Genomic DNA, 24618 nt, shown 5'->3' on the forward strand with positions numbered 1-24618 from the left:
GCTAATCAATTTCCTTTGAAGGCAAAGTTATGGGTAAACTGTATAGCTGTAATCTGATCCCTTCTACTGCTAAATCTTAGTGACTTAAACCATAGTGATTGATTGTTTTTCATAGTCCTGTAGGTTAACTGGGTAGTTCCTCTGCTATTTCTCCTTGACTCACTCATGTGGTTGCATTCAGTTGGTGCATTTAATGGTGAACACGACATTTGAGAGCTGCATGGGGATATCCCACAGTTGATGGGATGTCTCCACGCAACTCCATGCTGGGACTCTGGGTCTGGCACTCCAGCCTCATCTGCACCCCCTTCAGTGGTCACTTCTTGGCCATGATGGACCTTTCTAGCAGCATGGTGGTGTACTCTGCCTAGATGATCTCCTGGGCTGAGCTGGAAGGTCCAGGGGGTGCCTCATGCCCAAGTCTGGGGCCCTTCAGTTCTCTTCCACTTGGCCTGTCATCCTCCAGTGGGTCAGACCAGTTTCTTTACATTATGGAAGAAACATTCCCAAAATGGAAGCATCAAGCCTACTTGAAGGCTAGACTCTGAAACTTGCACAGCAGCATTTCAGTTACCTTCTCTTAGTCAAACCAAGTCATGAGGCTCACTTAGATTCAAAAGAGTTGGGGGGAAGACTCCCCCATTTAATGAGAAGAATAGCATAGTTTTCAAAGGGTCAGGGATCCAGTGAGCTGTGATTCACTGGGGTACAGTGCAATAGTTCTCAAACTGAAGATTATGTCAGGATTATCTGGAAGCTGTGTTAACACACAGATTGCTGGGTCCCAACTCCAGAGTATCTGAATCAGTAGGACTGGAATAGGGCCTGAGAACTTACATTTCAGACTAGCTCTCAAGAGATGCTGATGCTGCTAGTTTGGGAACCACACTCTGAGAGCTGCTGGTGGAGGGGTTAACTGTCCACACTGTAGAGCAGTGGCTTTCAACCTTGACTGCACATTAGAAACATCTGGGCAGCTATAACTACCTAAATGTCAGTTCCGGGTATCTGTGGTAAGAAAAAGATCAAAGCATTACGCCATAATACAGTCTTTGGCATCATTCACTTGGTTGTAATTTATAAATCATTGGAAAGTTCATCGAATCCCTTAAATGCCTTTGCAACTTAATCATTCCCTGATTATTTGGGTAAACACGTACCAAGAAAAGTTGGATGAACTTTATCTCAACTGTCATCATCAGGGTGTTGGGGGAAATTCCGCTTTTTCCAAGTATGTTCTGCGATATGACTTTATATTATTAAAGGAACTTCAGTAAAAAAAAAATAGGTGTGGCTTCCTGGGAGAAGGCCTTTCTGGAACTGCACTGAAGAGCCTACCCCACCAAAAAGCAGCTGCTGTTCATGAGTCACACAGATCCTGTCTCCTGACTGCACACAAATAGCCCAAGCTGTCCTTCTTGATTCTGATTTTCAGAATTTGCAATCATCGACATGGCACCGTGTAAGAACTGAGATGAAAAATGCACACATGGTAAAGCAGTAGGTCTCCCAACACTAAGTTCATTCTTCATGTTCTCTTCCATTAAAGCAGAGTTTCAAAGCTTTCAGACCATTAGAATCACCTGGAGTTCTTGCTAAACACACCAACATGTTGGTTCCATGTCACACAGATTGAATCAGAACCTAAAAGGCAAGAGCCCAAGAGTCTATTTTTACCCAGTGCCCTAAGTGGTTTCAATATCATCAGATAAGTTTAAGGGATTGTCTTTTTTTTTTTTTTAAGATTATTGATTTATTCATGAGAGACACATCAAGAGAAGCAGAGACTTAGAGGGAGAAGCAGGCTCCCTGTGGGGAGCCTGATATGGGACTCAATCCCACATCCCCGGAATCACAACCTGAACCGGAGGCAGATGCTCAACCACTGAGCCACCCAGGTGCCCCAGGGGATTGTCTTAAAGCAATAATGGTATATAACTCATACAGAAAGATGTAAAGAACACTAAGGGAAACTGAGGGCTCCCGTTCTAATGCCCACTCAAGGATGAGAGCAGGGGTTGATAATCTATATATAGCCCATGGACCAAATTTGGCCCCCTGGCTGTTTTTATAAATCTAGTTTATTGCAACACAGCCATGCCCATTTTTAAAAAACATATTGTCTATGGTGGCCTTTGTGCTGTAATGAATCACTGGGACAGAGACTGGCCCATAAAGCCAAAAATATTTATAATCTGAACTTTAAAAAAACCCACAAAACTTGTCTTGACCCTTGGATAAAAAACATGACCTCAGACCTGAGCAAACTTAGAATTGGAACTAAGGCCCTCAGTGACTATGAGCTCATAATAAAAAATAAACCAACAAGGAATGGAGGCGGTGGGAGGAGTCAGTAAGAAAATCTAAGGCCTCAAGAATGGCAATTTGAGACTATGAAATAAGTATGTTTAAGATGATTATAGAGATTTACTAAAAAAATTATTTATTTTTAAGATTTTATTTATTCATTTGAGATAGAAAGAACACAAGTGAGAGGAGAAGCAGAGGGAGAGGGAGATGATCTCTGAGCCAGGAGCCTGACTGAGGCTCAATCCCAGGACATGGAGATTATGACCTGAGCTGAAGGCAGATGCTTAACCATCTGAGCCACCCACGCACCCCTAAAAAAAATTTTTTTTTGAAGAATACAAACCTTACTGAAAGAACAGGGTGATAAGAAAAAAAAGGAATCATATTTGAAAAAGAACAAAGTACAACCTATAAAAATGAAAACAATTAAGTGAATAGGCTAAAGTCATGCTTCTGAAACTTCAGTAAGCATCAGGACCATCTGGAGAGTTTGTTAAAATACAGACCCCTGGCCCCACCTCTCTATTCAGTTCTGACTTAATAGGTCTTAGGTGGAAGCCAGGAATTTGCATGTCTAATGAGATCCTAGGTACTGCTGATGGTGCTGATCCACGGACCATACTTTGGGTGTGTGTTAAATAGCAGACAGACGCAGCTGGAGGAGTAATTGCTATCCAGGGAGATCCAGGAGAAAGAAGGCAGCCGGCAGAGAGAGGTGGGAAATGTGGGAAAGTAGTTGAGACAAAGAATGAGAAGGTCAAACATAAGTCTAATAGGAATTGCAGAGGGCAAGGACAGAATGGGTGGGGAAGAGGCAGTGTGGACAGAACTACTGAGCAAGAACATCCCAAAGCCAAAGAGACGTGAATCCCAAGCTAGGTAAATAAGGACAAAACCACAGCAAAGTGCTACCTGGTGAAACTGTGGCAGGCCAGAAGCTAAGAAGAAGCCTTAAAGCTCTCTTGAAAGAAGGATTGCCTACAAGAGAAGAACAGTGAGATGGATCAAGACTTCTGATGAGCAGTAACATAAGCCAGAAAATGATTATGTGTGTTCTCTTCTAACCCTAAGGGAAAGTCACATTCAGCGGAGAAGTATATGCTCACTAAATTAACATGCAAGAGCAAGGGCTAAATACATTTTCAAACACATTTCTCACTGAAAGAACTACTAAATGATGTACTTGAGTTAGAAGGAAATTGAATCCACAAGGAAGGAGTGGGAGCAGAATGCAAGAAACAATGGTAAAGGAGGAAGCTGCTGGATCCAAATACACATAGACTATTCTATATACAAATATATACACACACATATACACACACATGTACATACATGTAGGTATACTGTATCTGCATAAATAATATAAATATATACACACACCAATGGGGGATAAATGAGAGGAAACAAATACTGGACAGTAATCATAGAAGAGTTGAGAGTGGAATGTTAAAAAGTTGTTCTGAAGTCCTGTAACTGCTTTGGAGGAGGTTGGACAGACTCTTTTTTTACTTTAAGTTGTTTGTTACATTATAGCAATATATTCCGAAAAAGTGGTATAAGAACTAACAAATCAATAGAAGAGAAAAATGGAATCCAAAAATCCAATGCAATAGAAATCAGGAAAGGAAAAAAAAAGACATAAGAGACATAGATAAAAAACAAGATGAGCGAGATCAGTACAAATAGATTACTGATCACAATAAATGTAAGTAGAATGAGCTCTCCCCTGATTTTTCAGATTGGATTCAAAAGTAATCTGCCTCCGTGCTAGAGGTACAGGTAATACAAAATGACCCAGAATAGTTGGAAGTAAAGAGGTGAAAAAAGACAACAAAAATGCCAACCAAAAAAAGTAATCTTGTATTATGAACATCAGATAAGGGGCACCTGGGTGGCTCAGTGGTTGAGGGTCTGCCTTTGGCTCAGGTCATGATCTCAAGGTCCTGGGATTGAGTCCCGTATTAGGCTCCCCTCAGGGAGCCTGCTTCTCCCTCTGCCTATGTCTCTGCCTCTCTGTGTCTCTCATGAATAAATAATAAAATCTTTAAAAAAATGAACATCAGATAAGATAGACTGAAAAAAAAAACCATTTTCAGAGATAAAACAGGTCCTTAATGATAAAAGAATATCTGGTATTTTCTATTGGGTCAGACTTTTTGTAATGCTTTTCACAACCCACTGAGCTGAATTTACCACATGCTAATGTAATGAACCCACCGTTTAAAAAATGTTGCTCTAGAACACATTTCTACTCCTCCCTGAAAGGCCCAAGCAACTCCTAAGAGGCATGCTGTCATACTACAGATGAGTATCTGGGACACCTCCACAATACCAGGAAATATGAGGTATCTACAAGTTTTTATAATTAGTTCCCCAAAACAATAAGGAACACTCATAACCACCCAAATGAGAAACTCTTATTTTGTTTCACCAAAGATCTGAGAAGAAATCACAAAGCTTATTTACAGAGAGAAAATTGAATTTATGAGAGAGTTGGAAACTCTGAGTATTCCACAAGGTATTTGTTTTTGTTTTTTTTTTTTTAAGACATGAGAGACACAGAGAGAGGCAGAGACATAGGCAGAGGAAGAAGCAGGCTCGCTGCAGGGAGCCTGATATGGGACTCGATCCCAGGACCCTGAGATCATGACCTGAGTCAAAGGCAGACACTCTACCATTGAGCCACCCAGGTGCTCCTCCACAAGGTATTTGAAAGAGAATTTGCAAACATAGATTTCCTTCATGTTGAAATCCACTTTTCTTGTACAAAATTCTTCAATATACTCATTAGTGCATTGAGTCATGGCAAGGATGTGATAAGAACCTTCCAAGGCATCTCACACTGAGTTGGAGGTTCGCTCTTGCCAGCATTACTGAAGGACTGTCTGTTGTGTTGTTTCTCCAGCATCTTTCCAGGAACTGTAATATATTGAAAGTTTCTTTCTCCAAAACGATTAGAAAAACTCCAGGGAATCATCCAGAGAAAATAGTCATTGCTATATTACTGTCTGTTTGCTAAGAAGCAAGGAAAGCAACTGAGCTAAGAGAAATTCTAAAGTATAGATCTCTGGGTAACTTCCAAGTCCCAGCTAGTGGCCGCTCTCTTCTTCCCTGTCTGCAGTCACCATCCTACAGCCCTGATTCCTCTCTACTGGCTGAGCAATACCTAAAGTTATAGAATTTTATAATTATAAAATCACTTATGTATTCAATAATTTGCAAACCCTTGGGAAGAGGCCTCACTTCCAATTTTATGAATCACTGGCTCTTCAGCCAATTGGCTCTGTGTAGGATACAACCTCAGAGCTGAATTCTTATTACTCTAAAACAAAAGAGATTTATTTATTTGAGAGAGAGAGAGTGCAAGTGGGGAAGAGGGAGAGAGAGAGAGTCTCAAGCAGACTTCACACTGAGCACAGAGCCTGTTGCGGGGCCTGATCCCACAACCCTGAGATCATGACCTGACCTGAAACCAAGAGTCAGGTGCTCAACCAACTGAACCACCCAGTAACCTCCTTATTACTTTATTAGTTGATTTAAGAAATTGCTAACACAGTGAGGGGTTACTATGGACCAGACAATATCTCTTCTTGTTTTCACACTAACACAGTAAAGGAAATATTTGTACTATCCCCATTTTACAGATGAGGAAATCGAGGCTCAGAGATTTTAAGTAACTTGCTCCAGATTCCTCAGCTTGTCATTTGCAGAGCTGAGATTCAGGCTTTCTGATCCAGGGTTGGCTTTCTTAATCAATATGGTACCCTGTTGGCTTTCATCAGAATAATAGATAATTAGAATTTGATTGGTTCACAGACATTTTTAAATTCATATCCAAATATGGAGGTTTCTTCCTGGGCTTAGCCCAAAGTCAACTATATAATAATGTGTATAATACTCTGTGTGCTACGGAAATAAAAAAATAAAAAAAAAATACTCCGTGTGCCTATCTTGAAAGAGCAGATGGACTCCATTTGATAATTTAAAGAAATAAAAGTAGGAAGCCACTCATAAGGGAGAGGCTTTTTTTTTTTAAAGCAACAAAATTGTTTATGTGTTAAACATTACACTGCACTCTCTGGTATTTGCTGATTGGCACAACCACTGCCTTTAAAATTGATTCCGTAATCATGACTATAATGACCAGGATTAGCCCAGTTCAATGAGTGCGTGCTTTCCCCAGGGCTCACAAAAGCCTTCTCTTGGGATCCAGGCTTTCCTGGTAATGAGAAGTTAACTAACAAGGCTGCCGTATTCCACGTTGGGAAATAGCAGTCCTTGGTATGAAATGAAGAAAATCAAGAAATGGATGAATGGTCTCTGGCCAAACAGAGGAAAATCACCCTAAACTGGTCAGCAGAACCCCAAAGAACAACTGTAGATTTCTGGAATGATGAAGGAAATGGGTGTTTCTGTTTGTTGAATATTTAGGTAATTGAGAGGTCAAGGGATTGTAGGAAAAAGCTATCCGTTATTCTTAAGCTAAAGAACTCTTATTTGCCTCTCAGCGGCCTGTTTCTTAAAATTGAAACACTTGTACTCCTGAAATAATATATGCCTGCTATAAACATCCCAAACAACCCAACCAGAAAAATATGGAATATTTTCTCCATTTTACTTCCTCCCTAAAGCAACCAACACTCTGTGTATCCTTCCAAACTTTAAGAATTCATTATGCAGAAAGAATTTGACTATAAGGAAACCTAGTCAACTTGCTAATTATAATTAGTACTAACCATTTTTTGTTGTTGTTGTTGTTGTTTTTTTTGGTTTTGTTTTGTTTTTGAGTACTAACCTTTTTGTAGCGATTCAGAAGATCCTTCAGGTTTATTATCATTAAGGGTATCATTTTGCACATTTGTCACAGTGCAAAAATGTGGGGATCTCTGTGTGCTTGGATCCAGATAAACAGAAGATTGTGGAGGGGCACCTGAGTGGCTCAGTCGGTTAAGCATCTGCCTTTGGCTCAGGTCATGATCCTGGGGTCCTGGGATGGAGTCCCACATCAGACTCCCTGCTCAGCGGGGAGTCTGCTTCTCCCTCTGCCTCTCTGCTCATGTTCTCTCTCTCAAATAAATAAATAAAACCTTAAAAACAAAACAAAACAAAAAACCCAGAAGCTGGTGGGAAAGATGTGGATAATCCCTTTTTTAGCTGGCCAGGAGGATTTGTGCTTCCTCAGCCCACAGAACAAAGCTGTTGAAGGTGTCTAATCTTTTGAACATAAGGCTTTAGGAAACACTGTAAAAAATATTGGTTTGTAATTTAAAAGATTTGGGGGATTACCTTATGTTCTATGACATTAATATAGAATCATTTTTTTCTCTGAATTCCCTTATATTCTATGTCTCCTACTAGATTTTCAGCTCCTCAAGAGCAGCTGGAACACTCTACCTATATTTGCATTTCAACACCATTTCCTAGCTCTGCCACCCTGCAAGCTGCCTAAACTGAATTTCTTCATCTGCAAAATGGGCATAATCATTCTTGCCTTTTTTTGGGTGTTTTGGTGGTTAAATTTATAAAAACAGTTAAACAATGCCTGGGAAATAAGTGCTCAATAAACATGAGCTATGGAATAATAAAATACAACTTAAATAATTAAAATTATCAATAGTCTCTTTATCGCCAATGTGGAGTAGATGTTCAGTCAAATGGTATTAAACAGAACTGTGATTAATACATTGACTATGTGTTAAATAAAATTTACCATTATTATAGTAAATCCTTGCACAATGTCATTTACACTCAAATATTACATAAGCTATAGGAATTTAGATAAATCATTTGGAACACTGATTCACTTAAAATCCAAAATATATCCAATTGGTTTGTAAAGGATTTTCCATGCAGAGTTAACAAGCTCATGTCTAGAAGTATTTAGAAAAGGAACTAAAGCTTTGTGGGCATTTCCCAGGTTCGGTGTGATCCTGAGATTCAAGAGTTGCGTCAGTGGCAAAAGAAACTGCGTGAAGACAAGCACATTCGCCAGCGAGTCAAGATTTTCTGGGCCAAACAAGAACAGAAAGGTCAGTTGTTTGATTCACCATCCTTGGTTTATTTAGGAAAAGCCGGAGTCTCAGCCCAGGCTCAAGAAGGAAGCCCTCTAAGTTCTTATCAGGTCCTTGTGTCTGCACAGAACTGTTTGTGTATGTGGGAAGTGGCTAAGTGGCTGCATATTAAGATTCTGTCCTGGAATAACAGAAGTGATGTGACATAATGTACCTGCCCATTTTCCTCACTCAGGCACAAATTCAGTGTCATCCATGTCTGCACATCTTTTTGTTTAAGCTATAAGACAACAAGGATAACCCCTCCTTTGGAAGCACAGTGTCCACAGGTGTGATGGGTAGTTACCTTTTTCAAGTTGTTGATTGTGTGTCTGAACTGAAATGTTGCATTATGCTTGTCCTCTCCCCTTCTGTGAGAAATTAAACACATGCGCGTGCATACACATACCTACACACACTGATGTACAAAGGATAACAAGCACTCTTCACCTGTCAGATGCAAGTGTCACCATTTTGTCTTATTTGCTTTCCACGTTTTTTATTATAAAACTTTAAATCATACATATTTGCAATAGGAAAATTAGAAAAACCATAGCCAGAAAAGGACCCCCCAAAATCCCACCACTGTTAATATTTTGGTGTATATCCTATGCTTTTTCCAGTGCAAACAGGTACAAATAAATATCCACATACATTTTATTAAAGATAGGATTATACATTGTTACATTCTGTCACACAGTCTACTTTGTCACTGAATATACTCAGAACATCATTCTGGTCAACAACTAGGGAGTAGCATTGTGAAGTTTAATAGTTGCATGGTATGGATTTAGCATCATTTTTTCAACCACCAACCTGGAAGGAGATTCATGATATATTATCAAGTGGAAAATGATCACAGATAAGTTGTCATCCCTATTAAAAGTATGTACATGGAAACATGGAGATGTCTAAACAGCCTGGAAGAAGACATTAGTGATAGTTCCCTATCTGGACAAGGATCTGGACAAGGTAGGAAGAGATGCACTGTTGGAATCTTTTACAGAAGTTCATAGTACTTTACAATTAATGAAAAAATAATCCTACTCACAGCAGGCTACAGGCCATCCATACTTTGAGTCCTCTCACCTCCCCATCCTGCCCTGTACCTGTCCCCCCTCACTAGGCTACAGACTTTTCTGTTCTTGCCATATGCCAATGCCTCCCTCACCTAGGGGACTCTATAGTTTTCTTTTTTTTTTTCTGTCAAATTGCCCATCCCCAGCTACTTCTCATCTTCCAGACCTGGGGCATTACCTCCTCAAAGAGGCCTTCTCCAGGGACCAGGAACCAGTCTGTTGAACAATCTCAACATGGCGGGGTCTAAACAAAAGATTCCTTTTCTCCTCAGAAACTGTCTTCAACCCTATTTCCTCAAATCTCTCTTTCCAATCCCTTCATGGCATATTGGGTGGATTCCATGGCTTTTCAGTGTGTTCTAATTTTGGAAAGCCCAGTCTAGTTTAAAATGCCAGTCTCAGATCCAATTTAATGCTTACCCAATTCCTTCTGACCTCTGTCAGTGGGAATGGGAGTGGGAGAAAAATGGGAGTGGGAGAAAAGATCTTTCACACTTCTACACTTGCCTCTTCTGGATATCTTTCTCCTCCAGTGGGATGAGTGAGAAGGAGGGAGATAACAGAAGGGCATCCATCTCTTCACTGTCTGTTGTGATCCTCTCTTGGCTGCTGCTGCTTCTCTAGCTAAGGCTACCATTCATGTCCTGTGGGCAGGCATCTCCATGCTGACTCTCTAACTCCTGTATTTCATGATTCTTCCTGGAGGGAAGCAATAGTTGGCAGAACACCACTGTGGGGATCTGGCTCTGTCTCTACCTCTTCCGCCACCACTTCAGATCCCACCTCTACCAACCTATTAGCCTTTTGCTCTTGGGGGTCTCCTTACCCACTGGCCAGCCCTCTTGATCAGGGCATTAGGAAGATAGTTCAGGTTACCTCCCAGTGTCTACCTGATCCACAGGAACCCGATGGTGGACACATAGAGTTCTCCATGGCCCTTCTTCTCTCTGCCCCAGTGTGTCTACCCAGATAACATTGAACCTACTCAGATAGGCATAGAGGAATGACCTGGATGTAAATCTGAGGCTATCCTTAAAGCAGATGTTCAATTAAATAATGAGATGCCCCCAATCTTTCTGAACTATTCTCTTGGATTTTCTCCTCCTTTGTCTTAGGGTTTGGGTTGGGGGAAGCACCCTCCTAAGAGAGGAGGGAAAAAGCACAGTATTCTTCTTTAGGCCAGTAATTCTCAATCTTTTTGGGCTGTGATCCAGTAAGAAATTTATCATAATAAATTTACTGTAGTTTATATTACAATCTAGTACATACCCTCCTCTTCTATTGAATTATTTTATTTTATTTTTCTTTAAATGCTAGACATGACCCAGTAAATCATTTTCATGGCCTTTACCCTTCAATTTTACCCATGCTTTGAAACATACTGTATTGGTCCTCTACTCCACAGCTCCTACAATTTCTTTTCCCCCTTTCCTTCCCAGAGCCATCTGGTTAGGTAATGACTGGGCCCCTTCTTCACAGACAATGGTTCTCAATACTGGCTCTACATTTGACTAACTTTAGAAGCTTTCTAAAAATACCAGTGCCATTGACAGAGAATCCTAGAAGCAATGAGCATTCTTAGTGCCCAGATGTTGGTTTCTAAGTACCCCTCGTTCTAAAAGAAATAAAATTTCTTACAGAAATGGCTGATTCCAGGGCCAGGGCAAGGAAAGTAGAGATAAACCTGGAACACCCTATGTCAGAAAATAAAGATGGGGACATGGGAAGAGAAAACAGGGTTTAACTTGACGACAGTCTCACTGAGCAAATCTGGGATGATTTAAGTATCAAAATTAGGGGATCCCTGGGTGGCGCAGCGGTTTGGCGCCTGCCTTTGGCCCAGGGCGCGATCCTGGAGGCCCGGGATCGAATCCCACGTCAGGCTCCCGGTGCATGGAGCCTGCTTCTCCCTCTGCCTGCGTTTCTGCCTCTCTCTCTCTCTCTGTGTGTGTGACTATCATAAATAAATTAAAAAAAAAATTTAAGTATCAAAATTAAAATGACATGGGCAGCCCGGGGGGCTCAGCGGTTTAGGGCCTGCCTTCAGCCCAGGGCCTGATCCTGGAGACCTGGGATCGAGTCCCATGTCAGGCTCCCTGCATGGAGCCTGTTTCTCCCTCTGCCTGTGTCTCTGCCTTTCTCTCTCACTCTCTGTGTCTCTCATGAATAAATAAATAAAATAAATCTTAAACAAAAAAAACCTACTTAAAAAAAATTAGTGACAGTGGGGTGCCTAGGTAGCTCAGGCGCTTAAACTGACTCTTGGTTTTGGCTCAGATCATGATCTCAGAGTCATGAGATGGAGCCCCAGCATCATTGGACTCTTCACTCAGCAGGGAGTCTCTTCCCCCTCTCTTTTTCCCTCTGCCCCTCCCCTTGCTTGTGCACTCTCTCTCTCTCAAATAAATAAATCTTAAAAAAATTGACAGTGACAATAATGAATTATAACTCATTGACAAATAAATGAGGGAGAAGAAATGATTTTCCTTACATTAGAATACCACCTAATATATTTAGAAAGTATAATGAAATGAAATGAAATGAAATGAAATTCACCATCTTGTAACCATATTGATAAAAAATTGACTCAGGCAAGAATCATCAGTACTTGCTAATACCATTGAGTGAAAGTTTGATGAGGAATATGATATTTAGAGTCTCAAAATATCCCTCTACAAAGTAGTCATTAAACAAAGGGAAAAATACTAACTTTGCTTTAGAGAATCCTGGCAGATCCTATCTTCACCGAGTGTTCAAAATTATGATCACCGGGGCGCCTGGGTGGCCAGTCAGTTGAATGTCTGCCTTTTGTCCAGTCAAGATCTTGAGGTCCTGGGATCAAGTCCTTCATCAGGCTCCCTGCTCCACAGGGGGATCTGCTTCTCTCTCAGCCTCTACCCCTCCCTCTCTGCTCATGCTCTCTCACATTCTCTATTAAATAAATAAATAATCAATCTTTTTTAAAAAGATTATTTATTTATTTATTTATTTATTTATTTATTTATTTATTTATGAGAGAACAGAGAGAGAGTCAAAGACATAGGCAGAGGGCCTGATGTGGGACTTGATCCCAGCAGCCCAGGATCATGACCTGAGCTGAAGGCACTCAACTGCTAAGCCACCCAGGTGCCCCAATAAATAAAATCTTTTAAAAAAATTAAGTTCACCAATATTGGGAGAAGTTGACATAATGTACCTCCTGGTATGATGTGTTGAGAAAGACACACAACACATATGCTTATGTACTATTCCTGTCAAAACACATAACTTGAATCCAATCATGGGGAAACGTCAGACAAACCCAACTTGAAGGATATGTACCAAAATAACTGATTTGGATTCTTAAAAAATGCCAGTGTCAAGATAGACCAAGATTAAAGGAGGACCAAGGGGACATGACAGCTAAACAATGCATGATCTTAGATTGGCTCCTGGATGGGAAAAAATTCTATGAAAGACATTATTGAGACAATTAGCAAACTTTGGATGTAGGCTCTATATAAATAACTACATAGCACTATCAAATTTCCTCATTTTGATCAATATCCTTAGGGTATATAAGAAGCCTCCTTGGAGCGCCTAGCTGGCTTAGTCAGTAGAGTGTGCAACTCTTGATCTTGGGCTTGTAAGTTCAAGCCCCATGTTGAGTGTAGAGATAACTTAAAAATAAAATCTTTTTAAAAAAGATTTTAAAATATTTTTAAAAAATCTTATTTAAAAAGATAAAAATATTTTTAAGTCTTTTTAAAAAAGATTTTATTATTTGACAGAGAGAAAGAGAGGGAAAGCATGAGTTAGCGGGGAGGGGCAGAGGGAGAAGGAGAAGCAGGCTCCCCATTGAGCAGTGAGCCCAACTCGGGGCTTGATCCCAGGACCTGAGCCAAAGGCAGACAGATACTTAACCAACTGAGTGCCCCAGGCGCCCCAGAAACAAAATCTTTAAAAAAAAAAAAAAAGAAAAAAACTACCTCATTCTTAAAAGATGTAACCTCAAATGATTCAGAAAAAAAGAATGTGTAACACACATCTGTATATATTCATAGAAAGTGGTAACGTAAGTAAGGCACAGTAGAAGCTACTAGTGAACACAGGAGTCCTGTGGATGATTATTGCAACCTTTCTGTAAATTCAAAATTATTTTGAAATTATAAGTAAAAAAAATACCAGTGTCTCACCTCCACAGGTTCTGACCTGATGGTTTTGAGATGAACCTCAGGCATCCATGTTAACATTAAGTTTCCAGGTTCTAATGTTCAGCAGAGCTGATACTCTAAGGAGCTGCTGGATCTGCAGTTGTTTTGTGTTCTCTTTAAAATGTGGAGTCCTCCAAAAAAGAAAAGAAAAGTAAAAAAAATTAAAGTAAATAAAATAAAAGTAAAGTAAATAAATAAAATGTGGAGTCCTGTAAACCTTGCACACCCCAAGCCCTGAGTGAGAGCAGTCCATCTACTCCTTGCCTACTTGACAGTTATGTGTCTTTATTAAAGTATAAGCTTCCTGAGGACAAAGACCTGTCCCAGAACAGTGCCTGGCACAAAGTAAGCCCCAAATAAATATTGATTGAATGATCAAGTGAGTGAATAAATGGATGAGCAGGTCCAGTCCTGAGGCTTAAATGAGCCTGTGTCCAGACAGCGCCTGGTGCAGAGTAAGAGCTCATCAAATTGGCAGTTTTAAAGCCTGTCACAGCTTAACCCTTTCTTGCTGAGAAGCAGTTTCAGCAGTTCTGGCACGCTCAGTGCAGGCCCCTCTTCCGTGTGCAAGTGCCGTTTCATTTCACTTCAAAACTGGAAGACAATCAAGGCTGTAATCAGTTTAAAGGTCAGGGAAAGTGCAGCATGCCTATTTATTTCTGTTGTTTCTTATTCTTTTGAGTTGATTTGCTGTTGGTTGACAGATTGATTTGGCTTGCTGTGTAGCAGGGAGAGCAGACGGGACTTAATGTGTGTAATCCAGCCACAGCAGAGGGGCAGAGTGAAAGCATTTCCATCTCGGCCTGGCAGGCCAGAAAGGGCTGGCAGGATATATTCAGGGTCCTAAATGAAAAGAACATGCAACCAAGAATACTTTATCCAGCAAGGCTCTCATTCAAAATGGAAGGAGAGATAAAGAGCTTCCAAGACAGGCAGCAACTAAAAGAATATGTGACCTCCAAACCAGCTCTGCAAGAAATTTTAAGGGGGCCTCTTAAAATTCCCCTTTAAGAAGAAGTTCAGTGGAACAGTCCACAAAAACAAAGACTGAATAGATATCATGATGACACTAAACTCATATCTCTCAATAGTAACTCTGAATGTGAACGGGCTTAATGACCCCATCAAAAGGCGCAGGGTTTCAGACTGGATAAAAAAGCAGGACCCATCTATTTGCTGTCTACAAGAGACTCATTTTAGACAGAAGGACACCTACAGCCTGAAAATAAAAGGTTGGAGAACCATTTACCATTCGAATGGTCCTCAAAAGAAAGCAGGGGTAGCCATCCTTATATCAGATAAACTAAAATTTACCCCAAAGACTGTAGTGAGAGATGAAGAGGGACACTATATCATACTTAAAGGATCTATTCAACAAGAGGACTTAACAATCCTCAATATATATGCTCCAAATGTGGGAGCTGCCAAATATATAAATCAATTATTAACCAAAGTGAAGAAATACTTAGATAATAATACACTTATACTTGGTGACTTCAATCTAGCTCTTTCTATACTCGATAGGTCTTCTAAGCAAAACATCTCCAAAGAAACGAGAGCTTTAAATGATACACTGGACCAGATGGATTTCACAGATATCTACAGAACTTTACATCCAAACTCAACTGAATACACATTCTTCTCAAGCGCACATGGAACTTTCTCCAGAATAGACCACATATTGGGTCACAAATCGGGTCTGAACCGATACCAAAAGATTGGGATTCTCCCCTGCATATTCTCGGACCATAATGCCTTGAAATTAGAACTAAATCACAACAAGAAGTTTGGAAGGACCTCAAACACGTGGAGGTTAAGGACCATCCTGCTAAAAGATAAAAGGGTCAACCAGGAAATTAAGGAAGAATTAAAAAGATTCATGGAAACTAATGAGAATGAAGATACAACCGTTCAAAATCTTTGGGATGCAGCAAAAGCAGTCCTAAGGGGGAAATACATCGCAATACAAGCATCCATTCAAAAACTGGAAAGAACTCAAATACAAAAGCTAACCTTACACATAAAGGAGCTAGAGAAAAAACAGCAAATAGATCCTACACCCAAGAGAAGAAGGGAGCTAATAAAGATTCGAGCATTTCCATCTCGGCCACCTGCTGCATCCCTTGCGGCCTTTCCAGGGCTCCAGAAGGGGCAGTCCTTTCCAAACAAGTTGGGGTTCTGTAAATGCCCCAGTGGGAACTCATAGATAAATTTCCCATTTTCAATAAGACAGTGAAACGGCCCTTTCAGGTGAAAAAGCCAGTTCTAAACACTGTCCCCAGAATTGTAGTCAGCTAAGAAGGAAGTCAGTACAGGGCAGTGGGTAAAGGACTGGATTTCAGAATGTGTGTGACCCTGATCTAGTTAACAGCATTAACCTCAGTTGTCCCATGTACAAAATGGGACTTATGATAGTACCTTTCTCGTATGGGGGTCATTAAAAAGTTACAAGAGATGAGCTTTAGAACAAGTCCTGACACATTGTTCCCACAAATGCTGGTTATTGTCATGATTAATACTATTAAAATATCTGTGTGCTTTTAAACAATTCTGTTGTTTTCCTTCACTAGACTCTTAAGTTCCATGGGGTTCCATGAGGGGACTGTGTTTGTCTTACTCAACAGGATGCCACTCAGCCTGGCACAGAGCATGCAATCTATATATGTATGGTGGGCGGAGCTCTGGGCTTCATTTTACAGATGAATTGGTAGAGGCCCAAGAAGGTTGAGGGACTTGCCCACAGTCACATGGCCAGAGGAGAGCTAGGGCTGGGGCCAAGGTGTTGCCTTTTTCTGTCCAGTATTCTGACATGTGCCTGAGGAGAGACACAGACAGAGAAGATGCTCGCTTGGGTTCTACTGTCAGTCCCAGATCTCTCAGGAATCCTCCTGAACATGACACACTGCTTATCCTATTTCTTGTGATCTATGCCTTGGGTTCCTGCTGTTTACGTTGACTGAAGCCCCTAAGTCAGGGCTGAACTGCTAGAACAGTGTACAACCTACCATCATGGGAAACAGAACTTTTTGTTCCCTTCAGGTGTCACTGAGCTGAATCATTTTTTTACACTCAGGCACTACAGAGTTACCTCCTGTTTTAAGCCTTGTGAATTTTTTTGGAATTGGTATGAGAACTTTTAGCAGGTCCAAGGCAGGTCTAGAGAGTAAATCCGCCCCCGCCCCCAGCCAAGGTGACACTGTAATTAGACCCCAAAGACCTCTGATGAAGCAATCAAATGTTAAACACATGCTAGTTCTCCTTTAGATTTGTGGTAAAGAAAAAACTGGAATTGTTGCAAATAAAAATGGTTTTTCAACTTCATCTGAAAAACCCACAAACTGATCTATGTACAAATCCAACAAACAAATGCAATATATTTTTTGAGCAGTTGCCATTCTATCCATATTGTGTTCTGGTATTTATAGTATGAATAAATTTTGCCAAGTTCATTTCTTGGAGCAGCCTTGGTGCAGACAGGAGGTCTGAGGGAGAATAGTGTCAGCTGTCAGGGTAGAGTCGTGGTCATATATAGCTTGTCTCATGTTACACTGAGTCAGAGGCCCTCCCAAACAGGATTTTCTTCTAGGACAGAAATGGTGTGAAGTTATCCTCAAGTCTCTATCCATCGGGGCAGTTGCTGGAATTATCTTAAAATGTGTGTGACAAGAATTGCAGCCAATGTAATTCCAAACAAGATGCCTAAGTTATTTTTGAGATGTGGTCAAAAATCCCTTCTCGATTAATAGCATATTTTTAGCTTCATCTACTCAGTAATTGTTTTCAAATGTGTTTTATAATTGAATGGCCGTATTTTATTTGGATATCTAATATGAGTAGAAAGAAAGAAGCCATAGAAATTGTTCCTATAACATCAAGTTACATTTTTGTGTGTATGTGTGTGTATTTTTTATATATATGTAAATACTCTTTAACTGACCTTATCATTTTTTGTTGGTATTTTAAAGAAAGGGGCCTGTCAAAGGAAATAGACTATTTACTTTTGTTTGCTCACCTGTTTTCCCCCTACCTCATTCCAAGAGTACTTTGAAGTATCTTGTAGAAACTTGTATAGTATAATAACATTTTTAGATAAATGTGGCAATTGGGTTGGGGAAAATTTTGAAGTAGAGGAAAGTTAAGCCACAAAATGAAGTAAGCAAAATACTTCAAGTCCTATATTTGCTAAAGATTTTTTAGAGACAAAACAAAGAGGGAAATAGGATCTGTTACATAATCTAGAGTGTCTATAAGAAAAAAGACAAACTGCTGTTCAGGAAACAACTGGGCCCTTCCCTAATACATTATGCAATGTGAATAATAACCTCGAAAATGTCCCTATAATAAATAGAAATATGACTCTGAGCTTCCTAGAAGCCACAACAATGAAGGAAATAGGATCATCATATTGTTTAGTGTGTCTTCGAGATTAAAAATTTTCATGGAAGCACACTTATTCCTAGAACTTAGATTTTTCTTTCATTAAGAGGACGCTGGGAAAAGACAAAGCCTAGGGTGGGGTTGGGGTAGAAACAGAGAAATTTCTTTTTCTGACTTTAAATCTGGTATTTTAAGTTTAGATTGTAATGACAAATCTTAACTGTTAAGATTGGGTTTAAGGTTAGTCTTAAAATAAGTACCTCATCTTGGCTATACCACATGCATATGACCTTAAGATACCCCTGGAACTGAGTTCTTAGAGCAGAGGAGGATGTCGGAAACTAAGAAGTAGCTATAGTTTATGGGGCACATACCATGTGCCAGACACTGTATTAAGTATTTTATGTTTCCGTGTACTCATCACAAACATTACCTCCATTGCACAGATGAAACCAGGACCAGGAGACTATGACTCGCACAAGGTCACAGCCAGACCAGGGATTTGAACCCAGATCTGCCTAATGCCATCTCATGCCATGTTGTTCAACTACTTTAACCTACTTCAACTACTTTAACCTACACTTAACTTTAACCTGTGCGCCCACTAAGACATGTTGGCCCAGTGCAAAGCTTACCAGCAGGGTACCAGGATGTCCAGGCTCAACAGTGGGCAGCATCTGGCCATGCCTGCCACCCTGCAGGCTAACACTGAACTAGCCACACATCACTGGATAGGAGAGATTTGGAGATAGGGGAGGCTGGCTGAGTCCCTAGTCCAAAGGCTGCATGCAGGATATAAACATGTTTCTGAGAGACATTTCCATTAAAGCAGGAAGTCAGGAGTATGTGGATAAGAATGAGGATGTTCTTTTCTCTTTCCTTCCAAATACCCTGCACATCTGTAGCAGGAAAGGGGCCTCAGCACTGAAGAGGATAGCCAGGTGCAGAAAACAGCCTGTGGCTCAGGAGATGGATCCTGGCTTTAGCTATATAGCCTGTTGTGACTAACAAACATAATCTATCACATAACAATGATACATGTTAAAATAATCAATGACTTATTTTCCAGAGGCAATTACTATTGAGTGGGTCTACCCATTGGGTTTCTTCTCTCCCTCTCTCTCTCTCTCTCTCTGTTTATAAACATTGAACTGTATTATATATGCTGTACTGCAACGTGCTTTTTCCTTCACTTGGCAATGTATCATTGGCATCTTTTCATGCTAAAAGTTCTCATACCAATTCCAACATGTGGTGGGGCTTTTTCTACACCACCAAGAAGCTATTCTCCAACACCAGCTGAGTTGGAGAATTCAACTCAACTCTGATACTTAACGAACCAGAGGTAGCATCAGATCCTACAGGGTTTTTTTTTTTTTTAAGATTTTATTTATTTATTCATGAGAGATGCACACAGAGAGAGGCAGAGACACAAGCAGAGGGAGAAGCATGCTCCATGCAGGGAGCCCGACGAGGGACTCGATCCCAGGACTCCAGGGTCACACCCTGGGCCAAAGGCAGGCGCTAAACCACTGAGCCACCCAGGTGTCCCAAGATCCTACAGGTTAAGGAGACCATCGCCACTCTAGACCACAATCCCTAGTCCAGGTTGTTACCTGTACTTCTGACTGACCAGCACAGATTGGAGCTTCCCATAACCCACTACTTGGGTTCAATTAATTTGCTGGGAGGACTCCTGGGTGGCTCAGTGGTTGAGCATCTGCCTCTGGCTCAGGACGTGATCCTGGGGTCTGGGATGGAGTCCCACATTGGGCTCCTTGCAGGGAGTCTGCTTCTCTCTCTGCTCCTCCTTCTACCTATGTCTCTACCTCTTTCTCTGTGTCTCTCATGAATAAATAAATTAAATATTTCTAAAAATTTGCTGGGACAGCTTGCAGAACTCAGGAAACTAGTTTACTCACTAGATTACTTAGGTTTATTACAGAGGATATATTAAAGGTTGGAATCAGAAGCCAGATGGAGAGATAAAAGGGAGAGAGAGAGGTCCCCAACAAAGGAGCTTCTGTCTTCAGAGTGTTTGGGGCCTGGCATGGTGGCACATGGAATTGTTCTGGTATCCCTATCTGAAAGTATCTCAACTCTCTCCTTTGGGTTTTTATGGAGGTTTTGTTGGATAAGAATGTTTGATTAAATCATTGGCCATTGGTGATTGATTCAACCTCCAGCCCCTTTCCCTCCCTGGAAGTCCAAGGGGGTGGGACTAAAGGTCCCTAACCCTCTAATCACGTGGTTGGTTTTCCTGGCAACCAGCCATCCTTGGGTGGGTCCACATGTCACTAATTAACATAACAAAAGACAGTTTGGTAGTTCTCCCTTGGGAATTTCCAAGGGTTTTTAGGAGCTCTATGCCAGAAATGCAGACAAAGACAAATATATATTTCTTATTAGAAATCATAATATCGCACATGCCAATACATATAGATCTATCGCATTATTTTTTTCTGGGTCCATAAAAATGATAAATCTACTATACTTTTTAAAAAACCAATCCCTATAAATGGATATTCAGCCTGTATTATGAATAGTGCTTCCATGGACATTTTTGTAGATTATTTTCTTGCTTACTTATAGAAGTATTTCTATAAGACAAAGTCGTAGAAGTGAAATTGCTGGTTCAAAGGACATTCGTATATTAACTTTAGACAGTGATCACCATGTTGTCATCCAAAACTGTTGCATCAATTTGCACTTAATGCCACCAACACACTTTGGAACTTTTGATGGGTGATGTAATCTTTGTGTTTCATTTTCCCTACTTGTAAAATGAGAATGATTATGACTCTGTAATAATTTAAAATGAGGTCATCGCTTTGATAATACCATGGCTCTTTATTTATTTTTTTAATACCATGGCTCTTTAAGAAGAAATGTATCAATAATTCTAAGGTGTCACTTTCATCTTAATTTTTTCTCTTATATCTCCCCAAACCTTAGTTTCTTCTCCATTTTAATGTGCAAAAGAAATAAAAATTTGACTACGGGAAATCTAGTGACTTCATGCCTTGATATTACTTTCATTGGTTCTATTTTTGACTCACCAGTGGGTGGAGATGTTTGGATGACATCAACTTTCACACATATTTCTTCATTAAAAATTTGCAAAAGTCTGCACAGCTAAGATATGCCTTCTATTGAAATGCTCAAAGATCCCCTACTATTCTGTTTAAATTAAAAAGTAAAGTAAAAAGATGATTTCCCTTTTTTAAATGGTCTGCCCCACAAATTCAAGATCCCAAATTTAAGTTTATGTAAATGGATGCTTCCAACTTCATTAGCTTCATTCCTTCATCTGATTGTCCGGCATTCTTCTTTGCCATTATGTAGATGCAGAATGCTTTGGTAGGATCTAGATAAATCTACTAACTTCTGAAAGTGTCCTGGAACCAGATTGGATTGTTGCCCACTTATCAACTTCAAGAACCTTGTGCAGGTTGCTTAATCTCTCTCTGACTCAGTTTGCATAGTAGTAAAATGGAAATATTGATGTGAGTAACAACTTGTAGGGTTTGGGGAGGACTAAATGAACTGGATTAGTGCCTGGCTCATAGTAAGAAGTGATCAATAAATGATAAGCAATATATGGCTAATACATGTTGCTATTAAGAATATTGGCTTCAGGTCTGAGAGAACTGGGATCCTGCTCCTTAACCATCAGTGAGGGTCATGAGTGAGCTGCTCATCTGCTCAAGGCATGGTTAGCTCAAGCCTGTTATAATGGGGACAATTAGGGTCCATTGCAGAGGGCTCCTGTGAGGATCAAATATGATTAAATACCATTGTATGCTATTAAATAGGTCCCTGGCACAGAGTGAGTGGTCAATAAATGGTAGCTGGTTTTAGTAATATTTTTTTAAACTGTCAAGAAATATATATAAAATTTGTATTCCAGGTAATTTACCTATAGCAGTGGTTCTCCATCCTGGCAGCAGATTAGCATCTCCTGGGAGAAATTTATAAGGATGTGTCAGGCTAGAGGCCAGAGAAAGTGATTACATGGGTTTATTCTTAGTAGAGAATGTGTTGTAACCACATCAGCAAAATCCTAATACTGTGGATTAGCTGCAAGGTCCCAGCAATAGGGATAGATTTTGGATTCAAAATCTTCCTTTGTGAGGCTCTTCTCACTAATGCAATTTCATTTAGATTAAAATTCAGGGGATCCGAGTTCCTGGCCCACCTCTGCAATTTACCAGGTAGATGGACTTTGCTTTCTCCTTTGAAAAATGGAAGGAGTAAACCAGGAAGTCTCTATAAACAAGAAATCCAATCAATGTTTGCTATAGAATCTCCTGCCCCCTGGACAAGAGGCCCATTGCTGAGCAAATGCAAACCTTGGAAAACTTGCTGTTGTTTTGGTGGTGATTGTTGGCCTTGGGGGTTTGGTCTCAAGACTAAGGCAAGAACGATAAGATGGTGAACACTTTGGGCATTATAGGGAGAGTAGGGTGGATAGTTGAGGGCCAGAGAGTAACTGGGGAAGTTTAGATGTTGAGAGGAGGAAGAGGAAAGGATGGATTGCATCTTTGGCCATTTAGGAGAGTTTTAGGGGAAAGAACAGGGATTTAAAAAAAAATGTTTTTAAAGATTTTATTTATTCATGAGAAACAGAGATTGATAGACAGATAGAGAAAGACAGAGGCAGAGATACAGGCAGAGGGAGAAGCAGGCTCCACGCAGGGAGCCTGACGTGGGACTCGATCCGGGGACTCCTGGATCATGCCCTGGAATGAAGGTAGGAACTAAACCACTGAGCCACCCAGGCATCCCAAGAACGGGGATGTTTAAAGGAGAGTTTTGTTTGATCATATATTTGAAGAGTGGGAAGCATATATTCTCAGTTGAGGCCTTTCCTATCACCTTATTTGGGGTTGTCACACTCAGGGGTGACTCTGAATGAAAGTTGGAGTTAATAAAGGGAGGGCAGGGGCAGCCCTGGTGGCTCAGGGGTTTAATGACTGCCTTCAGCCCAGACTGTGATCCTGGAGACCCGGGATCGAGTCCCACGTCGGGCTTCCTGCTTAGAGCCTGCTTCACCCTCTGCCTGTGTCTCTGCCTCTCTCTCTCTCTCTCTCTCTCTCTCTCTCTGTATCTCTCATGAATAAATAAATAAAATCTTTAAAAAATAAAAAAAAAAATAAAGGGAGGACAATGGGAAATTGCTCCTGCTATGTGAGTGTCTTGGCCTACAAGAATAGTGTTGCCTATATCCTTAGCTGCCAAACCTTGACTGTGGGTAAAGATCCATGGCCCTCATGAGAGTATTGAATGCCTCCCAGTGTGCCAGGCACCTTGCCTATATTATTTCTAACCTTCACAATAAATTCAATTAGTACAAACTATTATTACCCCCTATCCTTCAGGGGAGGAAAGAGGTTAAGTCACTTACCTTTGATGACACAGATGATAAGTGACAGAGCTGAGGAAATTTAGAACATTCCCTGAATATCATACTGCCTTGCTGTTCTCACAGCCTTCCCTTCAGTCAGTCGACGGACTGTAGGCTGGGGAAGAAGTCTGGAATGTATGCTTTCCAAAAGCTTGAAAGGTGTTCAATACAGATATGAAGACCACACCATGAGAAGCAATGAAGGATGCATGCCTGTTCCCACATGCACAAATCCTGAAAGCATTACGCTAAGTGCAAGGAGCCAGACATCAAAAGCACCACATAGTATATGATTTCATTTATATGAAATGTCCAGAATAAGCAAATCTACAGAGACAGAAAGATCAGTGGTTTCCTAGGGCTGGGGGAATGGAGGGGAATAGCTAAAGGGTATGGGGTTTTGCTTTGGGGTGAGGAAATGTAAAATCAATTGTGGTGATGATCATACACATCTGTGACTCTACTGAAAACCACTGAATTGTGCACACTAAATGCGTGAATTGTATGATATGTGACTCATATTTCAATAAAGATGCTACGAAAAAATTAAAACGCAGCCACAGACCTTCTCATACCCAAATTGGATGGATACCATAAAAAAATCCCTCAGAAGATGATAAGTGTTTGTAAGGTGACTGATGGAGCAGAGATGGACCATAGGGCAGCAAGCAAGCTAGACTCCTCCTGACACAAGGGCACCTGCAAAGAAAAGTTACTGGAGCCCTTACTTCCTACTCTGTTCTCAGGAATTACAGTTCAGACACTGATGTGAATCCTGATTTTTCTAGCTCCTCATATGTGTATTTCATAGACCATGTTTGTATGATTAAGTGGCCTTGGGAAAACCACTGAAAGACTGTCAAGGTAACGTTCCTATCCAGTTTCATAACATTTTAAACCCTTAATAAAGTCTTAGATTTTAAAACAAAACAAAACAAAAACCTTGTGAGGATATGAAGAATTGGGGTCCTTATGCATTGTTGGTAGGAATGTAAAATGGTAAAAGAGTCAAAGTGGTTCCTTAAAAACTTTAAAAAGAGGGGCACCTGGTTGGCTCAGTGGTTGAGTGTCTGCCTTTGGCTCAGGTCATGATCCTGGGGTCCTGGATCAAGTCCCACATCAGGCTCCCTGCAGGGAGCCTGCTTCTCCCTCTGCCTATATCTCTTCCTCTCTCTCTCTCTGTGTGTCTCGCATGAATAAAT

At 40.6% G+C, this 24618-nt stretch overlaps 1 protein-coding gene and 1 long non-coding RNA gene across 6 annotated transcripts in view; one reads left to right on the forward strand and one right to left on the reverse strand.

Annotated features, from left to right (window-relative positions):
• Positions 1-24618, forward strand: part of IQCK (IQ motif containing K) — a 135953-nt gene that overhangs the window by 81170 nt on the left and 30165 nt on the right. For all 5 annotated transcript variants that reach the window (XR_013384992.1, XR_013384990.1, XR_013384989.1 and 2 more), the window contains one exon: positions 8228-8339. Coding sequence is in view for 2 of the 5 variants with exons in the window: in XM_077906808.1 (XP_077762934.1) it covers positions 8228-8339 (112 nt within the window). In the remaining 3 variants the exon portion in view is untranslated. The remainder of the gene's footprint in view (positions 1-8227; positions 8340-24618) is intronic.
• Positions 1-24618, reverse strand: part of LOC144319079 (uncharacterized) — a 60632-nt gene that overhangs the window by 32948 nt on the left and 3066 nt on the right. Inside the window, exon 2 of the long non-coding RNA XR_013384994.1 lies at positions 13615-13763. This is a non-coding gene — a long non-coding RNA (uncharacterized LOC144319079). The remainder of the gene's footprint in view (positions 1-13614; positions 13764-24618) is intronic.

Source organism: Canis aureus, chromosome 8, assembly GCF_053574225.1.
Source record: "Canis aureus isolate CA01 chromosome 8, VMU_Caureus_v.1.0, whole genome shotgun sequence".
Taxonomy (NCBI): domain Eukaryota; kingdom Metazoa; phylum Chordata; class Mammalia; order Carnivora; family Canidae; genus Canis; species Canis aureus.